The following is a 16018-nucleotide window of genomic DNA, read 5'->3' as shown; positions in this document are numbered from 1 at the left end:
GTTGAAGAAAAGATGCATATTATTGTGCATCAAATAACAAGTAAAGATTTATTGTTCAAAGTTCTCCAATTTTATTTAGGTCAAATAAATAGCAGAATCAGTACTTTCTAGATGGTTGGGTTGAAAAAGTGTTTTCCACATCTAGGTAAAAATATAATTTACAAAATTTTGTTCATTTTTCAAATTAAATGCTCACATTGCAGGGAGCTTTCCTCATTGCACTGTTTATTGAACTTATAAACCCATTTATGAAGAGACATGATTTTATGACGCAGTACACAGCTAAAACTTTCCTAATATTTCTACATGAACCACAAATCAAGAAACATTAGTTTAGAAATATGAAAAATGGTCAAAGTAATTTGATATTGATTTAAAATGAAATAATATTGGCGACACGGCGGCACAGTGGTTAGCACTGCTGCCTCACAGCGCCAAGGACCCGGTTTCAACCCGGCCCAGGGTCACTGTCCGTATGGAGTTTCCATATTCTTCCCGTGTCTGCATCGGTCTCACCCTCACAACCCAAAAGATGTGCCAGGTAGGTGAATTGGCCATGCTAAATTGCCCCTTAATCGGAAAAGAATTGGATACTCTAAAATTTTTTCTTTGTATGAAATATTTTATAAACATGTTGTTTTGAAATTACTGAGATTCATGTGCTGTTAACTGATGAATTCCACATCATTTTACCTGGTTACAACACCTTTAAAAGGATTACTCTCTTTTTGCCCCGTGAGATTATTCAAAATAATAATGAGGGAGGTTGAAATTATCCAGTTGTGAAGGTGCAACCAGTAAGTGCTCTGTTATACAGTACTACAAGACGTGCCAGATGAATTTCCAATCTTGACTGTGTAGCCTAGAATGGCTAGGACCCAATTGCGTCCTAGAAGTTGTTCCAAAAGAAAAATGAAAGCACAGACAACAACCAACTAGTGACCAGCTCCGATATAGGCCTATGAGGCCAGCTCTCTGTCTGCTTTGAAGGGAATGGTGGGTGACCTTGAAAGACTAGAGAGAGGGCCAAGACAAATAACTACAATAAATTAGATAATCCAGGTAAACATATCGATGAATTAGTATGCTTAAATGGGTTATTTAACCTGCTCTTATAAAATAGATGATTGACTTTGATTTGGTCCTTTTAATAGGATCAAAACTCAACTCGTAAAGGAAAATAAAATCATAATCAGCATTTCTAATATGTCTTTTGCCACCAAATTTGCAACATTGACTAAGTGCCTGTGTTCCACATTCTTTGTAGCACTAAATTTACTGCATGTTGCCAAGATGCAGTGAAATATGTAATGGTTAAATAATTAACACAATTAAGATATATTTCTAGTTGAAGTTAAAACCAGATACTTTCCATTTTATTGTTTATGACATATCCAAATAAAGGCTTAATTAATTACTAATGAAAAGTTGAATGAAAACAAATGTTATAAAAGGGAGATTTCAGGCTTCAACTGCATTTATTTAATCCACAGATTACTCTCCAGTGCCTACTTCTGGGCTGTAAGTTCATTCTCATCATTTTATTTGTCTCGCAAAAACAAGTTTCAATCTGAGGAGCCTCCATTTATTGCGCAAAGATGAACAGAATTTTGCCACCATGTAATTAAAATATCTGACGTTACTAATTCTACAAGGGAGACAGGAAAGGTGTTACCCTACTTTCTTTTTGATAAAATTAAGGAATACAGAAAGTTCTAACCCTAGATGATGAAGTCAGCATGTTCGCAGGAACTGATTGAAATATCAGGATTCAGAAACACCAACAAAAGAAAAGCTCTTTCTGGAACACAAGAGCAAGAGCTGGCCATTCATTCCCTCGAGCTTGTTCTGTCACTGAGTTCGACCAATGGGTCCCCTCCCAGCCGCGTGTTTCTCAGCAGTGCACCGTTCACCGGCAGCGGGATTCTCTCCTCCCGCCGCTTGTCAATGGGACTTCCCATTGAAGCCACCCCACCCCGCCGGGAAACCCATGGACAGGGGTACACTGTCGGTGGGAAAAGAGGATCCAAACGGCCACAAAATTCCAACCCATAGCTGGCCTGTATCTTAACGCTTACACGGCTGAGTTCCATATCCCTGAATATCCAAGACTAATAAAAATTGATATATTTGTTTTGAAATTTCAATTGACCTCATCTCATTTTTTTTTTAGGTTGGGGGGGGGGGGGTGGAATGAGTGTTCTACATTTCCACTGCCCTTTGTATGAAGAAATGTTTTCTGACATCTACTCTGAATGGCCCAGTTTTATATTTTTTTCAGATCATGCTGGAGATTATGCTGGCGTCCCCACCAGAGGAAATATTTCCACTATCTTCCCTATCAACTTTAATCACCTTAAACAACTCAATTGGATCATCTCGTAATCTTCTATACTCAAAGGAATACAAGTCTAGTCTATGCAATCTGTCTTCATAATTTAACTCTTTTAGCCCAATATAATTCTGGTGAATCAACGCTGCAGAGGAACTGTGCAAAGAAAAGTCAGCACAAACCATCTCGCCCATACTCTGATGGCACTGGTACTGGTAGCAAGGTTAATTACCAAAATATAACTTTTCTTTTGAAAGGATAGAAAAAGAGACAAACAGTTAAATTTACAAACACTTGCAAAACTATCCGCAAGCCCTGTAAATGACCACAAAGCTGATTGTTGTAAAAATCCAACTGATTCCCAAGTGTCCTTTAGCAACAACATGCATTTATTTTGCACCATTGATGTAGTAAAACACCACAGAAGGGTTAACAAATAAAATGTAACACTAAACGACATAAGATGGTATTAGGACAAAATACCATTAGGTCACAGAGGTAGGTTTTAGGGACTGTCTCAAAAGGAAAAGGGAGAGGAATAGACATTTAAGAAAGGAATGTCAGAGTTTAGCACCTAGGCAGCAGGAAACAGACTCTGTGCGAGTTAGGATACGGGCAGCTTTGGGAAGGAAACCTGCCAACCGTAGCTCGTCTGGCCTAAATGCAACTCCATAGCCACATGTGGTTGGCTCTTAAATGTCTTCTTAAAAGACTGAGCAAGTCACTCGAAGGACTTTAGCCAGTTACATTCACATTCACAGAATAACATTGTTATCACATATTTAATTAGGTGAAGAGCACTGATTGTTGTTATTTGCACAGATAATGTAGCCATTTTTCAGGGAGCAGGATGCCACAAAAAGCAATGAGATGGAATGATGAGTTAATTTGTTTTTGATTTTTTTTTTTGGTTGAGAGGGAATGTTAGTCAGGAGACTAAGAAAACTTCATGCACTTCTTCAAATTCATCATAACCAGAATGCTAATTAAAATTAGTCAATAAAAAATTGAAACCCAAATTGTATTTTGAAAAGCAAATAATTTGAGCATAAACTGTGTAGTTTACCTCAGTATTGTGTTTACAGACCTCCTTATAAAATATTTACTTCATACTTCTTCTCTCCCCCTTTGTCTTGCACATTAGATATGGACCCCTATTATATCTCAGATCAAATCCACACTTCACTCTGAACATCTGTCAAACAGCAGTATAGAAATCTAAACAATGTATGGGGCAGAATTCTACATTCCCCAGCTAGCAGATCTGTAGATGGGGAGGGCAAGTTAAATTCCTCAGATGACTTCCCACTGCGCTAATGCTTGCCCTGACCTCTCTGCAATTTCACGGTGGGATGGGCGATACCCAGGTTGACCCGCCCTGGCCCCAATTGAGACCTTCAAATGGCTAACTAATTACCCCTTAAGGGCTGTTTCCCGCTCAGCCTTAATTTTCAGGCTGGCTGGAGGAGTTCAAGAGCAAAGAGGAAGCCCGTAAACTTGTAAAGTGACCTTGCTGAGGTTTCGGGAGGGAAAGGGGTGGACCTCCAACAGCAGCCTCCCATCAACTTCTGCCACATCCTCCACCTGGTCCCTGTGCTTGCTCCCTCCCCTTGGCCCCTCCACCAACACCCCCTCTCCCAATCAGACCCCCACACCTATCTGGTTCTGGGCCCCCAAGACCTGGACTCCTGGGGATTGCTTGCAGTCCCAGTCTTGTACACCACACCTTCTGGTGTTGCTGGGATACCACTTTCTGTGGTGGGATTTCCTACCAACTGAGGGTGGAAGTCCCACCTCCAGCCAATCAATGCTCCTTACAGCAGTAAATGGCTGCAGGGCAGCCAGTTTTGGCAGTGTTGCATTGGCTGCCGGCTCTTGGGATCTCGCCACTCAAATAATAATTCTGGTCATGGATAATTTTTTAAAACGCCAGTATGGATAAAACGGCAAACATATTCACCCACACTAGTTCCTTTAATACAGACCATAGAATTTGTTCTAAAATTAATACTCATAATGAAGGCCCAAGATGCCCAACACATAACCAAATAGTCACACAATCTAACACCAATAGCATTGCATCTGTTTGTAGTTTTCAAAGGCTGTCAGTTTTATAAAGGTGGAATTGGATTGGTTAAACTGCTCCAATTGAAAAGTAACTCGGCAGCAGCTTAAACAGCAGTGTAGAACCTAGGAACCTGGGCTTTTATATCCTTTGTTAGTCAATAGTGCAGAGCATTGCAGGTACAGCTTCACCGGCTTCCTCCTGTCTCCTTTTGCAGAGCAAAAAAGAAGCCGCTGCTTTATAAATGTATGGATGAATTCAAATGTGACATTGCAGTTTTAACAAGTCAAGTAACATGTAACAAAGAAAATATCCCAAGTTTATGGGAACATGGGGCCACACTTATATATAGTTTTACAATGGTGTCAAACATGTAATGCTTGTCACATAAATCTGCTCATGAAATTCTCATAAATGCACAAAGGCCTCACAGGTTCATGATTTTATAATGCAATTAATGTGTAACAGTTCGGAAAAGCCACTGTTTCCTTTTGCCACTTTGCTTGCAGTATTTAGGCTACAAGGTGCATGCACCAATGATTTGTTTGAAATATGATTGTTGGTGTACGTAGAGATGCCAACAGAAACACGCCCGCAGGCACACTAAGGTTTAAAGCTGCAGTGTCCTCCATTTGGCAAGACTAAATCATAATGATAATGTTAAATCAAAAAAATTAAAGAATTTCTTAAACAAAGTAAATCTTTTTATGTTAAGGGAAAGTCAGTGAATGCTGGACATTCAAAATACACACACAAAATGATGGAAATGCACAGCAAGTCCATCAGCAATTGAAAAAATATATATTTTAGGTATAATTTCTGGGTTCTGCCATGCATTTTCAGAATTTAGTATTTTTATTACATGTGATTTTTTTAAAAGCTTACATTTTTCATGAATATGTTGTAATTGTATTCTCTACTGGTCGAGTGCTGCACTCCTATTGCTCAAAGCAGATGAAGAAAGTCAGGAAATGGGGGTTTTCTGGATCAGGATAAGTGGGATCTAGACTAATGCTAATCTAATTCATAAGTTATCTAATAAAAGCTTCCAAAAACCTAATTTTCAGTTAAGCATGATTTCTGAATACAAACAGATCCAACCAACATTTTTGGATTTATGATTTTAAACAAAGGTAGGAAAATCTTTACAAGGGGCATCACGGTGGCGCAGTGGTTAGCACTGCTGCCTCATGGCGCCGAGGACTCGGGTTCAATCCCAGCCCCAGGTCACTGTCCGCGTAGAGTTTGCACATTCTCCCCTTGTCTGCATGGGTCTTATGACACAACCCAAAAAAATGTGCAGGCTAGGTGGATTGGCCAGACTAAATTGGCCCTTAATTGGAAAAAAAAAGAATTGGGTACTCTAAATTATTTTTATAAAAAAAGGAAAATCTTTACCAAAGAATTAATTGCACTTCAATTTCATAAATGATTAGGGGTAGGGTCTAAATAGTCATCCCTTCGGGATACTTCAGAGCTTTCCACCTTTTTACAAAGAGAACAGAGAGCGATTATCTGCTCACTCCCTTTCTCTAAAAGTAGAGCAGGTACAACAAAAGGAAGCGTGCACCAGCATTAATCCCTCTTTTTTGAAAAAGGACAGAAACGAATGGTACCCTAGTTATTGTACAACGTGGAAAGATTAATCTATAGCCTGGGCTGCATGACAAAACTTTTCACAAACCAGATACGGAAGAGATTTAGTTAACGCCACAAAAACATAATTAACACTAAAGAAAATAAAATTATAAGCTACAAGCTACCGTTGCAGTATTACTAGAAAGAGTTTTAAAATTTTAACCCAAAAACATGCCTTTCATAATAGCGGACAAAGGAAAGGCATGCAAACATCTTAATTACACGTTTGCTTATATTCCCATAAGTAATTTCTCACATGGATTTGTTTAGTGTATTCAAATCTAGAAAAACAGTCATTTTTCATTTTGAGCTTCAACTCAACATTACTGGTATAAAAATCAGCAATTTTGAAGGCTCCCTGATGAGTTAGTTGGGAAAGACATGGGGGTGGGATGGAAGGACACCAATCACAGGCTTGCAGCAAAACAGTAGCCTGCTTTACACCGAGTGTGATTTCCTGTTCCACCAGAAGTCAATAGACAAATCGGGCATGATGCAAATGAGCTGCTGATTCATTCGTAGCCTGTACTGGTGAAATCCAAATTCATCTCCATTATATTGCTGAGCCATATAAACTAGAAACTCCCAGGTAAGAATCCCAATCTGTACCTGGCTAGCGGGTCTCAACCAGATTAACAGTAGAAAGCTAGAATTTGTCACTGCCCACATGTTAGAAAGGGAAAGTAAACCGTGATCCCACTTCCTGACTCTCATCCAGTGAATCTTGTTGGAATTGTCATTGAGTGAGCATTGGATGAGGAAAGGATCAAGCTTGTTGAAATGCTTTTGTTGGCCAAACAGCTGGTGATCAGTCACTGCCTAAACACAAATGGAATAATGGCCACTCGAGCAAAGTACTTGGAGGATCCTGTGAAACTGTTCTCTAGCAGTAGTCAATGCCTTCAGAAAGACAGGACAAAATGGCCAAAACACACAAAATTAAATATTTTAATCTATAATATTGACTGAAAAGCATACATGTGGACATTTTTCTTCTTGTTACACCCTTGTATGAAAATGCTGAAGGTATTCCTATTCTCTAGTTTACTTATGGTAATATAGTCTCCAGCCTAATGAAGAATGGCATTCTTGGTGCTATTTTATTTACTTGTTGAGTTTGCCTCACGCCCTTTATGTTAGTTTTGCCATTAACTACATATACATTTTGTGGATACCAAATGGAAAGAAATATTTGGCATAAATAAAATTTCAAATTAATTGCCACTTTAGGTTTATTTCAATATTTTTGACTTTGTTTCAGGCTTAACAAACCTGTGAGTCTAATTTCATTTTGGATCACCAATCAGTCCTGGCACTAAGCAATTTATATCAGTGGCTTTATGGAATATATAGGAAACATTTTTAAAAATTGTGCGTGGTGACTGGAAAGTCAACAGGAGGGGGTTTAAAACCAACAACCTAGCTTGAAATGTCTGCGTGGGTATCACCCCCACAACCCAAAGATGTGCAGGGTAGGTGGATTGGCCGCGCTAAATTACCCCTTAATTGGAAAAAAAAATGATTGGGTACTCTAAATTCATTTTTAAAAAGCCCAGCTTGAAATGTTACTCTGCTTTTACCTCAATAAGACCATCTTAAATTTTTATTTCTTAACAAAATAATATATTTAAGATAGGGCTCCACATATTGGAATCCAAGTTAACAATGATCCACCATTTCAATATCAGTCTCAAACATTGTTCCAATTTGACTTGGACTACGTAACATTCACGTTTGGGAACTGGGGTATATTTCTCACAATAGTATAGCCTCCCCTTCCAGTCTTCAATCCGAAGGACAACCTTCCCTCCCTTCTCTGTTCCTCATGGTGCTCCAGCCCCCTCCTCTCTCTGCAATTCTAACTTGGTCATTGATAGCCATGATATCATCAAACTTATAAAAACAATTCAAATCAGGCTCAGCAATTAAAATGCACTATCATGTGCAATATGGAGCCACAGAAACTAGGTGCAATCCACACTCTATCGGCACTTGGTTGATATAGGTGATGCAGACAGTGAATTCATATAATCATATAAATACCCAGACTAGGGTTAAAAAAAATCTAGTGCTCTCATCTGTTTGTTATCCACTAATCCCGGCTGGAAAGATATATTTTGGCGTCACACCTTATCGTTAGTCACTGCATTGAGATAGTTAAAGGAATAAATCCAAAAACATGTTTGAACGCACACTTGTGTTCAAAACAGAGCTTCTTGATGGTTACTATGAAGTTACAGGGTAATATCTTAATATCATAACCCATTATAACTCACAAGTAATATCATAATGCCATAAGGATACCCCATTATAACTCAAGTTATTACATTTTCCCACACCTGCATGAGATAAAGTAAATACCCACCAATCCTTTGAGTATGTGCTCTTTATCTGTATCACACCATATCATCTTAGCTCACCAAAGTCTCAACTTTTTTTTTTAAATTGGCCTGAAACAATAGCTCTCACTGCTGACCTTGAAAAAAGCTTCCCACAAAGATCTAGTGATCTTTGTGGTATGGATTTGTAGTGCTAAATCAAGGGGATCTCTAGGTGTCCAATAACAGTAATGTCATCAAGATGTTCTCACAGACAGCAAACCAGAAAGTAATACACACTTATTGACCTTCACTTTAGATAAATTCGACAGAGAGTGAAAGACAGATTGGGACATACATATTAGTAACTGAAATATCAAACAAACTTTAAGAAAAAATTGTAATATTAACATCTATGAAATTTTATCATGTTGGAAAAACTTTAGTTTCCAGGGTTTGGGGGGGGTTCTTCAACAGAAGATATGGGTTAGTAGTAAAGTATTACAACCCTATTATACCTCATTAACAAGCCAAAACATTTTATCATTTTATGCAGTGTTTAACAATGATATTAGGTGAAAGGGAAAGTTCTCTTTGTTCAGTGATTTCTAGAAGATTGCTGTCTGTGGAGACTCCAACAATGTAAGCTGTGGAGGTGCAGGTAATCACTGACAGTAACTTCTAGATTTCCATGTTAAACTGCGCATGTGCGAGCACCAGAACTTGCTGTTAATTTCACAGTTGTAAAGGCAGTGAACACTGGCCGGTTCAGTGTCATTATAACCACAAAATCTGAGCCCGTGTCTTATAAGCAGAAGGTGCAACATTGGCTGAGCAAGTAGAGCAGCTATACTCAACAGTTTACTGTCTCACATCATGTCAGTTCATATATTTTGAGTTTAGTGACCAATTGATGTGCTGTAATCTAATTAAACAGGTAGTGCCTGTATTTTCAACTGCTACCTGACCAACAATTAACTCTAAATGTATGCATAGCGTGCACAAATATTAAAAGTAATCATGTACTCTTGGGGTGGAGTTAAAAGAAATAGATATCAAGTAATCGTTCTATCTGGGAACTTTGTTAGTAACATAGAATTAATTGCATTCAATAAAATGTGATTTAAAATATTTTGATTTTGAATGGTCTAAACAATCTAGCCATATGGTTAGTCTCCATGGAGAATGCAAATCTGCATATGGCACTCAGCGAATTTGCTGGTTATCTGACATGTTGAGCCCTTACAGAAGGCAGGTAATTTTCTCCAGCATGCTACCAAAACTTATATAGGTCAGAGAAAGGGGACACTGCAGAGAAAAACCTTGGCTGTAGCAAAAGCTACTTATTTGGAATATGCCATAGAAAAACAAATAACAAAATAAATTTTAAAATTAAAAAAAAATGAGGAAAGCAATAAATAAGCACACACAAGGTTCACCAATTAGCTTTAAAATTTTTATTAATTTTTTCATAAAGGGACAAAATGGGCATGTGAACAGGATAATGCAGACAACTGCCAAAACACAGACAGTGGTTTCCAATAGACTCCTGAACTTAACACAGACCAGAAACAAATACAATAAAAGCCAGGTTGTAATGACCTTTGGTCATCTAAACAAAGAAAAAAATTAAAAAATAAAATGGAAAAAAGATCAATTTAGTGCATCTGTTTTGAACAGTGCACATAAGCAATAATAAATAGTGAATCCCATAGTAAAAGATAAATTCCAAGTTACAACAACAGCTTTTATTACAGGAATAGAAAAGGCCAATAACAAAATATTCTGCATTGCCATTTACAAAAATGTATTGACTCAAGCGGCTTTAATATGCTTTGCATATGAAATTTTCCCAATCTAAATATAAAGCACCATTTAGTTTTTGGCAATGAAAAAACTGCAAACATTTAATTTACTGCATATGAAGTTAGATGCTGGAATGTAGTAGGTGAGAGGTTAGAAGACAGAAGCACACTACAGAACAAACATTAGCTTGCAGTACTGTATACAGTATGGCAGCAGGAAGGGAAAGATATGTACAACCATCCGCTTTGACCATTGGCGTGACTTTCTAAAGTTACCCCCAAGTGGCCGTTATACGACCTCTTATCTATACAATGTCACGGGCGTGTACTTTTTTTTTGTTTTTTTTTTGTTGAAACGTACAAATAATTCGCACTATATTATCCTGCCAAATTAAAAAAATATACTGTGGCAGCCTGTGTTTTTTTCCACTACCAAAAAAAGGTACGTTGATACCTTTAAAGAACAAGCAACAGTTAAAAATACAAGCTTCAATATAAATACTATAGTGCCTACACTAGGTGAACATTTATTTCAAATAACCATTCTAGAAATACAGAAAAGTAGAGACCATAAATGTGTTTAGCATAGGAATCAACATGTGTGCATGTTCCTATCGTTAAGTACTATATATATATAATCTTAAACCTTTCCCCAATGTGAGTTTTATATAACCTGAAGTGCTGTGTATCCAAGGCAGAGTATCCACTAACTGTATAACATGTATGTGTCTTGACAACCACCAAGACACTGGAACCCTAAAATATAGTTCTCCCTAACATAATGAAGTGTCTTTTTAAAAAAAACTTACCATTTATACTTAAAAAATCTGTACAAAAATTCTTGCACTGTAGGAGCGGGATTATTCTAAATCAACTGCAGTCCCATTATCGTCCACTGAGGAGACGTGCTGTTAAATTGTGATTCTTTATATTTTATATTCTTTTTAAGTTTAGCCAGGTGCACTATTCTAGTCAATGACTGGCAAATTGACACTAAACAATCAGTTCATTTTTCTTTCCTTAGTATTTTAGTAAGTTTTTTTTCCCTTAATTATATGTTTGTAAACTGGGAAAATTGTACAGTGCACTTAATTGTCCTATCTGAGCTGTCTTTTATCCTTTTGTCTTTTTGCTCAGCCTCTGTACCCCTGATTAAAGAAAGGGCATAGAAGTCACAAGCGTAGTCAAGTGCGATTTAAGTACAAGCCGGGGGTGGGTGGGTGGGCTGCTACAAGCATTAATATATCATCTTTATGATTATACAACTGTCGTGTGGTGTATGAACCAAACATGACTTTAGGGATCACAGATAGACTGTGACATTAATAGAATTGTCAAGACTTTTTTTTCTCCTGTTTCGTTACTTTCATTTTCCTTCAATATTGAGAATTGGTTAACTTACTGGTAGCCAAAACAATCAGGTTAATGATGTGGAACCATCACTTGGGTCAACACAAACCCAAGGCTACTCCTCCAGTAATGAACCGAAGAATAGAAAGAAAACCAATACAGTTTAAATAGATGCAAGGCACTCAGATTATTCTTATTCCTTTAACCAAACAATAGTATTCATCCAATCATCTTCATCAAATTTATTTTCTTCTCCAAGAGTCAAGGCCAGCAATTGTTATGTTCTAATTTAATACATTAACCCTTTGAGGACAGATTTTTCTTTTTGAAAAAAAAGACGGCTTTAACAGTGCGAATTCCAGTCTGTCCATAGAGGGTTAAACAAAGGAAGAAATGGGGAGGGTTGTTTTCCCTCATTTTTGTTTTCCCTCTCTATGTTACATCCTAAACTGTACATGATATGTGTTACAGGACACTATGCAGCATGGTAATCTTCTTTCAAAAACCAAAAAAGATCAGAGAAGGGTAGTTACTCAACACCAACCGAGGACAGAATTAAACTGCCGAACAGACCATACATGCTGTCTAAAAAGAAAAAAAAAATAACATACACAACACGTAAATTATTGCACAAGAGAAAGGCTCGAGTTTGCGTAAATGCAATAGTATTGCCCCGATACAAATCATGCATTCATCAGTGACATTAAACCAGTCGTGCTGGCATCAAGCACATGTTCCTTACGTCCTCAGCTTCCACTTCGTATTGATCACAAGAGAATAGAAAAAACTATAGGGAACTTGAGCATCAATATACCTAATCAGTTTTTATATCATTATTTAACAAGCGCTCACTGTGCCATTTTTTCATGTGTTTCTCGAGGGTACTATACACGCTAAAAGGCATCTGACAAATTTCACATTTGTAAACGTCTTTCCCCACCTGACCGTGCGTTTTCATGTGTCGTGTGAGCTTGCTACTCTGGGCACAGGCGTAGTTGCACAGGTCACATTTGTACGGTCTCTCGCCCGTGTGGCTTCTCCGATGGACTGTGAGATTGCTGCAGTTCTTGAAGATTTTGCCGCAAAATTCACACGTGTCACTTCGTTTACCCTCTTTGGAGCTAGGCCTCCCAGGACCTGGTCCAGTGATGTGGGGCGTGCTTCCACCACTTCCTGTGCCACTCCGACCTGAGATCCCACCGTCCATTTCTCCTGGAGGAGTGGAAAAGCGTAAACTTCCATTTTCTGAAGAGTGCTCAGATGAAGTTGCAAAAGGTGATTGTCTGGAGTCTCCAAAGCTGAGGAATGGGTCTTTCATCTGTCGTGAGGCAGCATAACCTGCAAGCCATTGTGAGTAAACATTGTCCGTGGGAGCCAAAGGTGCTGATGGCAGGTCAAAGTCTTTCTCAAGTTTAATGCGTTTGGAAAAAGGGCTAAGGGAAGTCGGGCTTCCTAATATAGGCTTCTTGGATAAGCCCCCAGAGGCCGATTCACCTGGAGATGAACCTCTACCATTGACTGTACCATCATCTGTGCGATCAGATTCACCAGCAACTGAATCTTCATCATAAATATCTCTCTGCACTTCTGTTTCTGATGAGTGATGAGTCCGCTTGTGTTTTTCAACAAGAACTTGGTGGAAAGCCTCACCATAATGCTGCATTGTATTCATGGCAATGCTATGCATCACTTCAGGCAGAGACCTCTTCTCCTCTACAGGCCTTGAGCTGTTCTCATGGTGGCGCCCACCCTCTAGACTGACACCAAAGGCAAAATCAGACCGATTTTCGTTTTCAGGTTCCTCCTCTTCCTCCTCCTCCTCCTCTTCCTCTTCCTCTTCTTCTTCCTCCTCTTCTTCATCCCCATTTTCTGGAATCATATTAGCGTCTGTTTCACTTTTGTACTTGGCTACTGCAGACTTGAGAGCACTGCTGGCACTGCCAACAAGGTCACTAGTACCCGGTTCAGGAGAGCTTGCGGTGGAAAGTCCATCATCTGATTTGACTGTCATGGGTGAGGACTTGTGTAAGTGAGTTTTCATGTGCCTCTTTAATTTGCTGGCCTGAGTGCAGGCATGATCACAAAGGTGGCACTTGTATGGTTTCTCACCGGTGTGGCTTCGGCGATGCACTATTAAATTGCTCTGAAACTTAAATGTTTTCCCACAAAATTCACAGGACTTAGACTTGAGCACAGTCTGGGCTGGCGGTGCTGCGGGCTGGAGGGCTGGGAGGGGTGGTGTGCTGATAAATGGGGATTTGTTGCTTGACTGGAATGGTTGCAATAGCCTTTGCATAGGACTAGGTCGGTTCGGTGACAATGGAGGAGTGGAGGTGTTGCCAGCCAATTCTCTAAGTCTCCGAGAGAAATCCATGGATGGTGGCTCGATAGGTATGGAGTTAAGACGCAGTACCCTGTCAAAGGCACTGGTGTGATGTGCTGCCACCATAGCCATCTCCTCAGCACTCAGCCGATCCATTCGGTGCTGGTCTAGGTGATGCCGGGGTGGAGGACTAAATAACGGAGGTGTAGGGGGAAAGCGGCCTTCTCCAAGACCTGGAGTTTCGCGTGTGACAGGCCCAGACATTCTCAGCAGGTTGAAAGGACTATTGTCCGCTACGTGAAGTCCATGAAGTGGAGGCTGAGGGGCACAGTCTGCCCCAAGTCCTGAAGGAATGCCAACCCGTGGGGTTAAAGGACTTCCATGCTCAGTCTCCAAATAAATTCGGAATCCATGGGTGTTCTGGGCATGTTGGAGGAGAAACCATGCACTATTGAATGGCTGTTTGCAAGTTGTGCAAGTGTAACTGCTCGGCTCATCCTTTCCTGCAAGAGAAAACAAACAATGTCAGCAGAAGGCAACTGAATACCAGGCTCAACTGCTATTTTGAAACACTTATTGAACGGAAAATGCTTTGGAGAAACTCACGGCCCAGATTTAATGGAAAAATAAAAAGCACCGTATGGCAACTTGAATTAAGGCAAAACTGTCAATTATTTTCTCACCATTCAAAATGGCCATGAACATTTCTTTTGTTAATTTGGTCAATCTGTTCAGAATACTGCTCCCTAGTCCCCTGACTACAGGCCAACTTAGTTTGCTGCTCATCCTTTTTTAGGGCAAATTTCTAATATGTAAAACAGATAACAAAACAGAAGGCCAATTTTTCCACTAAGACTCAGGATGTAGAGGCAACAATTATTAAGGCTTTTAACAGTGCAAATGCTTGATTGCAAGCCATGATCCTAAGCCTTCTACACTACCTATGCAAACTTATTCAGCCTGCCCAATTTTGTGGTTGACAAAAGATGAGAATCAACTGATTTATTTTATCTCCCCTCTTCTCCTGAAAGTGGCACATGTTGAGGTGAGGCAGCACGGACACTGATCAACCTCCAGGACCTCATTACTTATAGAATCATAGAATCCCTACAGTGCAGGAGGAGGCCATTCAGCCCATTGAGTCAGCACCGGTCCTCTGAAAGAATGCCTTACCTCGGCCCTATCCCCCACCCTATCTCCATAACCCCACCTCGGGGAAATCTGGCACCCAACCTGCACAGCTATGGACTGTTGAAGGAAAACGGAGCACCCAGAGGAAACCCACGCAGACACGGGAAGAACGTGCAAACTCCACACAGTCACCCACGGTCGTAATCAAACCCGGGTCTCTGGGCATGTGAGGCAGCAGTGCTAACCACTGTGCCTCATTCAGCTAGCCATTCCGCATAAGAGTCAAAGCACTGAGTGCTGACCAGAATTTTAATCAACGTTCACCTCTATCAATGCAAGGCTGCTGAGGCCTATGGCAGCATCCCACTGCTGACCACTCAAGAGCAAACAATTCGGTGCAGAGTAGATATTAAACTGGAATCTGCTCATCTGTATGGCTCAGCTGCAGAATATGATTACCATCAGGGCCATCAGGGAACTGTGCATCTAATTCCTATTGAAATAAGTAAACAATTGATTGAAATTGTAAGGTGATTACATTAAACAGAATGAGCAATACCTTACCCATAAATTTAAAAGAGGGATGAGTGGAGTAATCCAAATAACATGCAAACTCAGAGTTCTCTAATCAAAAAAAAATTACATTATGTGGCACTAGCTGATAAAAGCTTATTTTTTATTCTTTCATGGGATGTGAGTGTCATTGGCAAGGCCTGCATTTGTTACCTATTCCTAATTACCTATATGGGTGGTGCTGGTCAGCTGCCGTCTTGAACTGTTGTAGTACATGTGGTGCAGATACATCTAGAATGCTGTTCAGGAGGGACCCAGCAACAGTGAAGAAAGCTTAACATATTTGAAATTTCTTTCCCTGTTACATTAATGGGAGGGACACCAACGCATTATTGGAGATTTTACTGAAGTCTTCAAAATAATGAAAGGACTGCATTCAGTCTCCGCAGATTGGTTATCAAGCCACAGAGGTTGTGAAGGACCAGGGACATGAGTGTCAGTTCGTCACCACAGAATCAGGTTACGAGTTTAAATGTGCTCCTT

At 39.6% G+C, this 16018-nt stretch overlaps 1 protein-coding gene across 4 annotated transcripts in view; it reads right to left on the bottom strand.

The window, feature by feature from the left end:
- Positions 1 to 16018, bottom strand: part of bcl11aa (BAF chromatin remodeling complex subunit BCL11A a) — a 236874-nt gene that overhangs the window by 79980 nt on the left and 140876 nt on the right. For 2 of the 4 annotated variants that reach the window (XM_038809222.1, XM_038809213.1), the window contains exon 3: positions 12449 to 14334. In XM_038809222.1, coding sequence (XP_038665150.1) covers positions 12449 to 14334 — 1886 coding nt within the window. Of the gene's footprint in view, positions 1 to 9795; positions 14335 to 16018 lie in introns of those variants that run through there. The other 2 variants (XM_038809204.1, XM_038809232.1) reach the window with 1 other exon arrangement.

This window comes from Scyliorhinus canicula, chromosome 1 (assembly GCF_902713615.1).
Source record: "Scyliorhinus canicula chromosome 1, sScyCan1.1, whole genome shotgun sequence".
Classification (NCBI taxonomy): domain Eukaryota; kingdom Metazoa; phylum Chordata; class Chondrichthyes; order Carcharhiniformes; family Scyliorhinidae; genus Scyliorhinus; species Scyliorhinus canicula.
This window is presented reverse-complemented; position numbering and strand designations above follow the sequence as displayed.